Here is a 12,857-nt window from a genome sequence, read left to right as displayed (position 1 = left end):
TATTATAAGAAGCTACATAAAACACTTCTGCATATGCTATACAACTGCAAGGTCGCTGACTTATTTTGTAATATAGTGACTATAGGTTCTCAAATTAGGAAGTAGAAGAATTGCTAGGTTCCTACTCTTTGGTAAGAACTGTTCCTCGGTTTCTTCTTGTTTCTTAGCTGTCAAGAAACACCAAACAAAGTCTGATGCTTAATCACAGCAATGACATTACTTACTTTGGGTAGGGAATTACTTCTTTCCCATTCTAGGATAATTTCTATTTTTATCATATAAACCTGATAGCATGTTATTTGAAGAAGCTTCAAATCTATTTTAGAAAGAGCTGCTAAAATGACAATGCCTAAGCTGAACCAAAAAAATACTTAATTTCTTAAAATTTTACAAAATAAACTTTTAAATACCAGCTAAGTGATCCATAAATAAGTAAAAACAACAAGATTTCATCTTAGATCTGTCAATTTAGTCATTAACAAGTAAAATATAGTATCAGGCTTGGTTAAATACAGCACTTGCAGCTCTTCTCCTAAAGAAATAGTCTATTTCCTCGTCCCTAGATTCCATCAATATGCCTTTGACCAAAAGAATGAAGCAAAAGTCATGTTGTATGATTTCCAAGAACCTGTTAGGAGGTTTTGAAATTTCTACTCTTGCACTTTGAACTATCCTGCTGTGAAGCAGCCTAGGTTATGGAGGCCTAGTAATGTTCAGCGTTCTGTGCTAAGGCCCCACACATGGGAGTGAGGCAATTTAGAATGCCTAGCTAGAATGCCTAGCTAATGCAGGTACGTAAGTCCAAGCAAGACTACCAGAGGACCATCCAGTGAACCACAGAATCACTGCAAACAATATTTTATTATGCCAGTGTGTTCTGGGGTAGTTTGTATCACAACAGAAAGCTGATGCAACTCCTAACTTAGATCAATCACCTCTAATCTCTGACCATTCTGTTCTTGAAATTCCTTTTTTGATTCCATTGCCAGTGCCTGCGATTCTTCTACCTCTAAACTTTGGTCTCTGTGATTTATTCTTCATATTCTTCATATTGCCTCATTCTAAAGCAAGCTTTATTTATGTTGACTCATTCTTAAAAAAAAAAAAAACAAAAAAAAAAAACAACTTTAATGGCACTCTACTTCCTGTAGGGAAGAAAAGCCAATTCTATAGAATTAATGTTTTCTATTATCTTGCAGTGTTTACCATCTAAAAGTTTATCTTCTACTATACTTTTTACCTTTACAATACAGCCCTCAATGGACTGTGTGTTCTAAAAACATTGGTCCATGCCCTCAACTCTTCTTCACACTTATTTAATAAGCTTTTAAAGGTACCCCCCCCTCACACACACATTTCATGATTCCTTAGCAAAATTACCTATTTTTCTGGTACTACCTCAGCATTACTTTTTCATATTAGTGGTTAGTTAAGAATGAATTACCTAAAAATGCCATTAATAAGACATATCTTACTCTAATTTGGGTCCAGCAATTTTTTTTTTGGCACATAGCTGGTACTTAATTGATATTCATTTGTTGAATTTAATTCAGTCAACTCTCATTTTTATTCAACTCAGATATCACAATATTATCTAGGAGTATGAGAAAAATATAAAACACAATGTGAAAAAAACTCTAGTTGAGTTATAAAGGTAGAAGATTGACCTTACCCCTCGAAAAATGCCAGGGAAGGAGAGAAATAACTATCAGACACAGTGATCCTTCACATCACCATTTCCTTTCCATAGTCCAACAAAATCAGCTTAAATTATACTCTTAATAAAATCACTCCCCTTTTAAAAAGATCACTGTAGGTGTAAGCAAGGGAAAAAAAGGCAAGTTAGTTTGGGTTAATCCAAGGTCTAATGAAGTAGGCCTTGTTGGAACTTAGCAATGTGCCCACAAATCAAGATAAATTTTTAGCTGAAAATGAAGATTAAGGTAAATGAACCTATAAATTTCCTTTCAGAGTGTTCACTGTAATGTCATTGTGCAGGATAAGAACTTTGCAGAGTAAAAAATGGTGTGGTACAGAACAAAAGCGGCACCTTCACTGTTCAGTTGTCTGCCCACCTCTCAGGCCTATTTCCCCAGCTATAAAATGATGACATTTCATCACTGTTTATCATTTTAAAATCTTTTTTTTTTCTTTTAATACCAGAAAGATATGGTTTTGTTTTTTGGTAGATGAGAGAAGTAAATTTAGCCCAATGTGCTTGCCCCTCAGCCCCTTATATGCCTGAGACACTTTGCAGAACTCCTAGGTATGCTTAAGTTTATTTTGAAATCAGATGAGAGGATCAGCACCAATACTGAAACTAATCAAGCAATTCAGCAATTTTAGTGTATTTTTAAATTCAGTATAGAATTATCAGGTGAATAACAATCAATGAATAGTTATTAATAACCTAGAACATGCATCAGGAAAGGGAAAAGAAAGACTACTTGGTAATATTGTTCAAAATGTTTTAAACCTGGGACATCAAGTTTGTTGGGACTGGTAACAGATTTCAAATACCAAATGGTAAAAGGGAGTTAGAGATTGATAAGAATAGGATGAATTTCCTCTATCCTCACACAAAACAAAACACCTCACAAAGGATGTAAACTGACTACGAAGAAGTCTGTTCTGGAGATAGGACATTCAGAGTAAACTTAAAAAAAAGGGGGTGCTATCAGAAACTACAAGGAATAAAATTAGACCATAATTCTTGTGCCTTAGATAAACATATCTGCTTAGGACTCAAATGATTTAAAATAACATACATTAAAGGTAAACTCAATAAAAATTGTTTCAGATTATAAGCAACTAAAAGCTATAGTCTACATATACTTCTTGGCCAAAATTTAAAAGTCCTATGTTGGATTTATGTTTAATAATTTATTTTATTAAAATGATATATGTATTTGTTAACAAACTATCACTCTACTATGACTGATATAAACCTTTTTACTTTATGGTTTTCTAACAAAAGTACCCAAAATAATAATAGTTATTAAACATTTCTTTTTAATGTATTTTTCACTTTCAGAAGAGGATAAAGGAAACTGTACATGAAGAATGGTAGAATGGTAACTAAATCATTACTTTCATAAGTACTTGCTTAGGGAAGTTCAACTAGACATAGGAACAGTATGAAATCCTCAGTCAGAAAAACTAAAAAGAAAAGAAAATGTTTATACACAGATGATGAATTTTCTTCCTGCCTGGGATCCTTGGGCTTTTAAAGCAGAATGCTAGTATAGATGATATATTTCAGAACTCTTCTACTCTGACAGTTCAGTGGCATGATGTGCGTGAGAAAGGCCCTGGGTTTGATCCCCAGTCCTACCTCCACAAAAATGAATGAATGAATGAATGAATCCCCAACAACAACAAAAACTCATCAAAAAACCCTGTTTTACTAATAATACTATTCCTTCAAAATCAAAATTTGCCAGTATAAAACTAGTAAGATACGCTCTCTTTTCACAGTTAACTCTTAAGTTTTAACATACAACCTATTAAAACCTTTATTGAATTAATTGTACATTTTACTATTATTGACCTGTAATGAGTTTATGGTCTGTCAAGATTCTAACAGTGTTTTAACTTGGTCAAAAATGTTATTTCAAAACATTTCAAACATATTCTTAGACTTCTTGCTTTTCCAAAGTTTTTTCAGTCTTTAAAAGTGAACTTCAAATATATTATTTTACATCATAACCAATTATTTTAATCAATAAAATTATTAGAGTTAGTTTTAACAATGAAGTAAACATCTTTCAGTAAGGTATTTCTGTATTTACTTGCTACAGTATTTCCTCTTATAGATAAAATTCGTATTAAAATGTTATGAAACTAAATAGATTACCATTAGCATAACTCTGACTATGTGAAAACATATGACTACTTAGGTATATATGCAAAGAAAACAAAAAAGCTTTATAATGTAGACTATACCCCATAATGTGCCTGTCTCTTAGTTTTGGAAATTAAACCATATGAATAGTGAATCTTGCTTGTGTTATTAAATGAGAAGCTGAGAAATATCAAATAGTAGACTCTAGTACCTAAACATCAGAGAATATAAAATAATTATTAAAAGCTAAAATAAAATTCTACTAGTCTGAATGAAACAGAATATCCATAAAATGTATTATGTAACTTCGCTAATTTTCTAACTTTGCTCTACTATACCTTTATAATTACAACTAAAAACATGGAAGCTAATTGAATTTTAAAAATAATAATTCTCCGATTTTATTTACATAAAATCTTAGAACATTAGAATTCAATGGAAAGAACCTTAGAGAGCATTTAACCCAACCATCATTTTATAGATGAGGAAACTGAGGCCTGGAAGAGTTATTGAACTGTAGAAAATTATATAACTTTATTAGTAGCAAATTCTCAACTAGAATCAGTTCAATAATAGTAACCTTCAATTATTATTAAATAAGAATTTTTAAAAAACAAAAACAATTTACCTCAATCCAATTTGTGAGCCAGTAGCACTCTGGATCAGTGTTTTCCACTGTGAAAAGAACGTTTCCTCTGGGAATGACAGACCCTTCAGGAACAGCCTTTACTTCTATTGGAAGATGCCCATCGTACTTCTGGTAGGAAACAACAATGCATTCATTCATTCAACAGATGATGCTCAACTGCCCATTTTATTAATGTTCTTTACATTTTACAGAAGCTAAATTCATTGTCATGGAAACAGCAATCACAGATGCTGTTATATTGTTACACCTACCACTAAGAGGTAGATAATTCCAAACTAATCAAAACCAGTTTTCCCCCTACATGTTCAGAAAACAAACAAAAAGGATGAGTTAATTTTTCTAACATTTGAAAAATATTCTAAGAACACTAATTTTATTCTGTACAGGTCATTTCCATAATATAAAGGCTAAAGACAAAGATAAAATAAAGGATTGCTATGAAGGATAAAAGAAAGTGGAGAGAAGAAAGGAGTAGAGAGGATGAGAGAGAAAAGAAGGAGGCAGATTCCTGCAAAAGAACCTTAAATAAATTCTTTATTCTGATAGTAGACCTGAAATCATGGGATAGCCAATCTCAGCACTTGGTGATCAATACCCACATGTGACTTAAGGAACTTCTTACTACTATAATAATTCCCTTCAAATTAGGCTGAGAGTCCGCTATATGTTACTAGGTATTTAAATGTACACCTCCCCAGCTTTATGCTCAAGGCTGTGGTTAACTTTTGGCTAGGAAGTCATGTTATTTCAAAAAGCCTAATAATTTATGTGATTTGGAACAAGGTAATTGAATACGTGTGTGAGACAGAATATTCGTAACGAGAATATTCTGCATGATGTAGCATGAAAGTACTCTCCCTTACAAAATCCTGCCTTGGATTCAAAAGCAAATGGAAGACCTAGGACAAGTCACTCAACAGCTCTAGGTCTCAGACTCTGTAAAATGGGGCTAGATAAGATACTTTCTAAAGAATCTATGATTCTCTAAGATTTCCTGAACACATAACACAGCAATGATGCACCACTCTGGAAGTTACAATAATAAGCACAGGACCTAATTGATTGCTGTATTTTATTCTCACAATATATCTTACAAAGAGAAATGAGGCAAGTGCAGCCCAAAGACTTTATTGACCTTATTTAAGATATGCAGCACAGTGTGCTTCCCTAACTTTTTCATAGGTACATAATTACCTAAGAGTAAAACTCAGTATTTTAATATAGGCATGAAAGTTAAAGTGATTATTGTGTTTGACAGTCTATATAATGTAAGAAAACTTTCATTTTTGAGATGTAAATTAACACAACATTGTGAGATGCTAACAGATTCTATTCCCAGACTATCTATATAATACAGAAACCATCAGAAGACATTCAGCTCTTATGATTCAATTCCCATTTCTTGGCATTTCAGAAGTTTAAGCAATAAATTTAAACACACTAGACATTATTTAAAGTATAATAAAGAATAAAATTCAACTTAGTGGATCTATACTAAAACATTCTAACTTTAGTGAGGGAAATGTCCCAGAATTATTATGTAGTGATAGACTTAGGGCATCTATTTTCAGTCAAAAAACAGAATGAAATTTTAAAATTCCCAAATAGCCATGTATTTTCTTAATTATTAATTTATTTTCACAAATAATTACATGTTCTTAGGTATATTTTCAAGAATGGATCAAACTACCTTTCCAAAAAAAGTTGTTATTTAAATTATAATTCATTCATATAATAAATTACCTAGACCTACTATAGATCATGTGGTAATGATTTACATGGAGGTAGAAAAATCAAAATGTTAGAGGAGTACATTTTAACAAGAATGTCCAATACAGCAATTATATTCAGATTGCAAGCAGAAAAGAACTATAATTACAGTCTAACCTTCTATTCAAATTCCTTCACAAGAAATTTTGAACTAAATACAAAACAAAAACAGATCAAAACACAAAACCACTTTTTTACCTCAAGAATGTAGTTCCAACCCTTTTCATTAAAGACATCATCTTGGAAATGTTCTTTGTATACCTCTTTGGCTTCCTGGATTTTCTCTTTGGTCACTACTTTACCTAAAAGGATACACATGTTCTATTTATATTTCTAAACACATTCTGTGAGTTGCTGAATTTTCATAGCATTAATGTCTTCAGTTATTTCACCCATTCCATGGGTTAAAACAAATAGCAACAGGATAAATGACTCATGTAGAGTCAATAGCAATCAGAAAAGAAACTTGTACTTCTAATCACTCACTCTAAGTATAAAGGTTAATTTATTTTTAAAAGCAGATGCACAATAGAAAAAAATTATTACTTATACTATTTTTTTAAAAAAATCACAATAAATTAACTATTATTTTAGATACTCTTTGAGATGATTCAAACATTTTTTATGTTTTCCAGCAGAACATTCTCACTTTATTCATAAAGAATGTGATATCTTCAGGACCAGTAACCTAGTAATTTTTGCCCACCCCTGTATACATTTATTCTTTTGGCTATAATACAAGGCTTATAATAGTAGAGTACCTACTTACAGGATGATTGTGAGCTAAAAAAGACATAGAACAATTTATAATAATGCTGGTCTAGAGCACGCAATCAATACATTTTGCTTAACCATATATAATATCTTAAAAAGTTTTAAAGCTATAGAGCTCAATTGAGTATATCATTGATCTTTGGAAGCTATAAAGTTAACTAGTAAACTCATTTAATATACCTTGGGCAACCTTGCCACAAAGAAGTACTTCTGATATCTAGCTAGATTTTCAATAGCATAGCACATCTGAACTGTCTGATCTTAAAATAACCAAGAAAATGGAAAAGACTTATCATTTGTATAAAATTAAACTTAACCTATATTCAATTTTAAAATTATTTTTATTATAAAATTTGCAAGATGTATAATGTCTTTGGAAATTGTTTTCTCCCTAGAAATATGATTATAAAATAGATTAGAAATAACTTTTCAAATAATAAAGCACAGAAATTCTTGGGGGATTTCCTGGTTTTAAAATGAATTTGAAAATAAGTCCACAATTATAGGTAGTTTTGAAAAATAAGTCTTGAAGGTAAAACTGAGTAGTATAATTCTAGTTATAATTGCTATCATAATTCAAAATGAGTTTCCAAGTCAATAAATTCTATACTTTGAATTAATGACTAAAGACTATTAGCAGACCAGATTAGCTTTTCAACATTACTTTTCAAATTTTATTCCAAAACTTATCGGTTTCAGAAAACCTTTCTCATACTGAGGACACCAAGCATAAACGCCAAATTCTAAGATATAATGCATTCAAATTAACAGATTTAAAAAAAATATTCTAAACAGACCCTAAATACTTAAAAGTAATTAAGGATTGGGGATATAGCTCAGAAGTAAAGCACTTGCCTAGCTTGTGCATGCCCTGGGTTCAATCCCCAGCACCACAAAACAAAAATAAAATAATTAAATATCAAAATTAGACTATTAAAAATTACTTCAAATATTATAACAATATAGAAAAAACATGAAGTTACATAAAAGCAGTATTTTAAATGTACTAGGAAAAGTAGTACCTTTTAAGTACTTATTAAGAATGTACTGCAACCCATAAAATACTGTTTCCTCGTATTTCACCTTCCTTACTTTGGAGTTTTCAGTCTTCTTTTCACGGCATTCAAAGTAGGAATAAACTTTACTTGTATTGGGTGGGTACTGTTTATAGTGAGTAACCTATATAAAGAAAAACACTTTAGTTAGAAAACACCAGAAAAGGGCTGGGCATGTAGGCTGCATGGTAAATGTTGGCCTAGCATATGTGAGGCCTTGGGTTCAATTCCCAGCTCCACCAAAACAAGATGAAACCATCAGAATAATAGAACATAAGTCATAACAGAAAAGGCTTGAGGTTATTTCAAAACCTGAGAAACTACTTGCTATTGATCAGCTTCTTTTCCTGGCCATATGGAATTAAAAATAAGTATTTTAATAGTTCAGTATCTTAAAATCAAAACCAAAAGAGACTACCAAATTTTATAAACAACAAGACTGAACTCAAGTAGGTACAAGGCTTCTAAATTGGAAAAGGATTTCAATTGGTCTTGAGGAACAGTCAGCCATTCATTCAGAAAACAGAAGCAGCTTCCTGGGGAGCAATCATACAAAATAATGAACTGAAACTTAGCAATTGGACACATAATGTATTTGTATTCCTTATCTGAAGCACTTGGGACCAGAACTACTACTCAAATATTTATATATAATTATGAGATCTTTTAGACAGAAACAAAGTCTTAACACAAAATTCATTTGGATTTTATATATACCTCATATAGTGCACCCATGTTTTGAGTGCAACCTGTCACATGAGGTCAGGTGTGGCCTTTCATCTTTGTGATATCACGTTTGTGCTCAAAAGTTTTGGATTTTGCAGCTATTAAGAATACAAACAACAATAAATGTTGGCAAGGATGTGAGGAAAAAGGCACACTCATATATTGCTGGTGGGACTGCAAATTGGTGCAACCAATCTGGAAAGCAGTATGGAGATTCCTTGGAAAACTTGGAATGGAACCATCATTTGACCCAGCTGTCCCACTCCTCGGTTTATACTCAAAGGACTTAAAAACAGCATACTACAGTGACACAGTCACATCAATGTTCATAATATTCACACACACACAATTCACAATAGCTAAATTGTGAAACCAACCTAGATGCCCTTCAATAGATAAATGGATAAAGAAACTGAGGTATATATATGCAATGGAATATTACTCAGCATTAAAAGAAAATAAAATCATGGCATTTGCAGGCAATTAGATGGAGCTGGAGATATCATGCTAAATAAAGCAAGCCACCAAAAACCAAAGGCCAAATGTTTTCTCTCGTAGGTGAATGCTGATCCACAATGGGGGAGGGGGTGTGGGTGCGGGGAGAGCATGGGAAGAATGGAGGTGCTTTAGATAGGGGAGGGGGCCTGTGGATAGGAAAGATGGTGGAATGAGATGGACGTCATTACCCTAAGTACACGTATGAAGACATAAATGGTATGACTCTACTTTGCATACAATCAGAGAAAAGAAAACTTATGCTCTATATGTGTACTGTGAATTGAAATGCATTCACTGTCATGTATAACAAATTATAATAATAAATGAATAAATAAATAAAAATATGAAGAGGTTTCAGCACAAATTTCTAAGAATCTGAAAAATTATATGCTTTTGTTTAAAGAAAATAAAAAGTAAAAGTGTCATAATTTGAGTTTTATTTCAGTTTTCTCCACATTAAAACATGTTACTAATAAAAACAAAATAAGGGGAAGAATAACATGTATTTGCCTGGTTGAAAGAAAGGAATCATAAAGCTTTAAAGTTTATAGTATAAGGTGAATCATGACAATAATGGAATAAATCTTTGTGGACTAAATTTCACGGATGACTACTATAAACAGAAATGATTTTCTTGTTTAGTTCTGGTCTCAAGTTTAGGAAAGCCAACGTTTTCTTTGACTGCACAGCTCAATCTCAGTAAATCTTGGCTCTATCCTAAAGATAGCTTAGCACAAGCATTCCAAAATGAATGCATGTTCATGGTCACTTTCTGAATGGCAATCCTCTGTTCCCTCTCCAATGAAGCATACTTACAGTTTTCCTTCTGTTGCATACAGGCAATCTTGGGGTCAAATCTTTGTAATAATATGTGATCTGAGAGCCTAGGTTCTTCAGGAGACTAAGAACCCTGTTTTGCTCAGCTATAAGAGACATCTGGTATCTGGGCTTCAGCAATACTTAAATGTACATGTTTGGGCTTTTTAAGGTCACAACCTAGGGAATGTTATCACTGTCAGTTTAAGTAGCTAAGTGAGAAAGCTAATACAGAACTCACAGCAATTAAATCAAATTTCAAAATGAGATAAATATATTTATGAGTGATATTTCAGAAATAAATACCGTAAGATCATTACCTCAACTACTTAAAAAACACAGATCAGAAAAACCTCCATCTAAAAATATACCCAAGGTTATGTAAAAATGAAATGTACAGTTTACAATCTAATAACTCCAACTCTTTTTAGTGGAGGTTAAGTAGGGAGACAGAAGAAAAGTCACTCATGATGAAGTCAAATTTGAAAACAAGATCTAGATCACATAGTGCAAGTTTATAAAGTCAGATCCACAGGTAAGATTTCTCAATAGTCTGACCTTCTTTACAGTTCAGATATTTAACAATGCATCTTACAACAGATTTAAAAGCATTACAAGGAGCTGGGGTTGTGGCTCAGTGGTAGAGCACTCACCTCCCATGTGCGAGACCCTGGGTTCAATTCTCAACACCACATACAAAAATAAACAAGTGAAATAAAGATGTTGTGTCCAACTACAACTAAAAAAAAAAAATATATGTATATATATATATATACACATATTTTTTTTAAAAAGCATTACAAGACTAATTATTTGCCTCTTCTGAGAAAGGAAGACAATGGAAATGTCTTTGAATACTCCATCAGGATCTAAAATTATACTAAAAATTTTCTATCAGACAAATACAGTTCTGGACAATAATTACTTATGTTTATAATTTTGAAGTCTTAAATTAGGCTTACTCACCTTAAGTATGAAAACAAATTATCATTTAAAATACAAAATTAGTTTCTAGTCTGCTTAGTCACAAATAAAGTATGTTCTAAAATCTTAGAGAATTTATGAAAACTGTTTCAGAGAATAGAGGTAAAGAATTTAAACTGTTAGGCAAAGTCACAAACGAAAGTATTATTTACTATTAACTGTCTACTAACACCTTAAAAGTCTGTAGACTACAGAGCATGTTTAGATATATTTATATGGTATATATACATTGTTTAAAGTGAAAAAAAATTTAAGCAGAGTTTCTTAGTAAATATTCAAAGAATTCAATCAGTAGATGGCAACTTTTTGTTTTGCTAATTTACTGTCCTCTTCATTTTATTTTCTGCTAAACTGGACACTCTGAACATCATCAGAAAATGGGATGATATGATATAAATCAAGAAATAGTTATAAACAGTTAATATGTTCACAAATATATACCCAAGACCTACTATGTATCAGGCATTACCATGTTTCAGATGCAGAGTACTGGCAAGTAAAATAGACATGGTACTAATTCTCACAGGGTTAATGAAGGCTTAACTGGGGGGAAGAGAAAAATAATATATAAACAATAATTTCAGATCAAGATGGATGCTATGAAAAAGAAGAGAGAATGATGAGCTAGGGGGACTTGGTTAGTCTTCTCTGAGGTGACATGAGCAAGGCCTAAGTGACAGACAGAAAATGCTTTAGTATGAGGGACAGAACAGAAGGTAGGCCAGTGTGGTGTGTTCTTAGAGTATGGTAAGATCAGAGGTAGGCAGACATAGAGATAAGATCATTGGCTAAATAGGGTACCACAAGGAGTTTTGATTTTAAATTAAGCTGGGGTGAATATGATCTAGTTCACATTTTAATTTTTTGATGTTGGGGATTGAACACAGGGCCTTGTCCATGCTAAGTACATGTTCTACTACTGAATTGTATCACCAGCCTGTGATTCAAATTTTAAAAGAATCAATCAGCTTGGTGGTGCATGGAGAATGGATTACAGGATGCTCAGAGTGAAAACAGGAGTTAAGAGACTACTGCCCAATGCTAGACTAGATGAAAGAAGTGAACCAGTATTTTTGGAGGGAAAAAAGAGAACTAGGCTGAGGGGCTGGATATGGAAAATAATGGTAGGGAAGAATTAAAGATGCTTTTTAGTTTTTTTGGTTAAGCAAGTAGGTTAATAATGGCACCATTCATTGAGACAGGGAAGACAAGACTGGGGGAATGGGTGGAGAAATTGAGAGCTCAGTTTTATATATTAAGTAATACAAACAAGAAGTTTCACAGTATTCAGAAATAAAGTGAACACAAAAGGAAGCTCCTAAATCATGTTAACTTTTTAGTACTACTTTAACTTCTATCACTAGAGAAGGTTCTACAATAAATATGCAATTCTTCACTATATATAGACAAAGGGAAAATATCTGATAATGTCCTCAGCCAACCTTACTATTAACAAAAGTTTCCTAAACTGGCATGGTCCTCCTGCAGGTAATAGAATGCCACTTATACAATAATACATGTATGGTAAATACAGACACACAGGAAAATGTAGCTTTTCAACAGAACTTAATTTCAGTTATGTGACTGATTTACCTAATGAAAGTTAAGCTTCTAAAAATTATTAAACTAGATAATAATAACTGATCTTATTTCAATGCCTAGAACAAGGTTCTAACCCTATATAAAAAGCGGCAGCTTTTTCCACTATGAAGTGCTGGCCAATCAACTAAATAAAAAAAAA

The 12,857-nt window shown here is 32.3% G+C and overlaps 1 protein-coding gene across 1 annotated transcript in view; it reads right to left on the bottom strand.

The window, feature by feature from the left end:
- Nampt (nicotinamide phosphoribosyltransferase) overlaps positions 1–12,857 on the bottom strand; it is a 45,985-nt gene that overhangs the window by 20,376 nt on the left and 12,752 nt on the right. The window contains exons 2-5 of the mRNA XM_048786120.1: positions 8,268–8,273; positions 8,060–8,218; positions 6,462–6,565; positions 4,473–4,601 (exon numbers count right to left, since the gene is read on the bottom strand). Of these exons, the coding sequence (XP_048642077.1) occupies positions 4,473–4,601; positions 6,462–6,565; positions 8,060–8,218; positions 8,268–8,273 (398 nt within the window). The remainder of the gene's footprint in view (positions 1–4,472; positions 4,602–6,461; positions 6,566–8,059; positions 8,219–8,267; positions 8,274–12,857) is intronic.

This window comes from Marmota marmota, unplaced genomic scaffold (assembly GCF_001458135.2).
Source record: "Marmota marmota marmota unplaced genomic scaffold, marMar, whole genome shotgun sequence".
In the NCBI taxonomy this organism is placed as follows: Eukaryota; Metazoa; Chordata; class Mammalia; order Rodentia; family Sciuridae; genus Marmota; species Marmota marmota.
The sequence above is the reverse complement of the archived record's forward strand: the minus strand, read 5'-3'. Positions and strand labels throughout refer to the sequence as shown.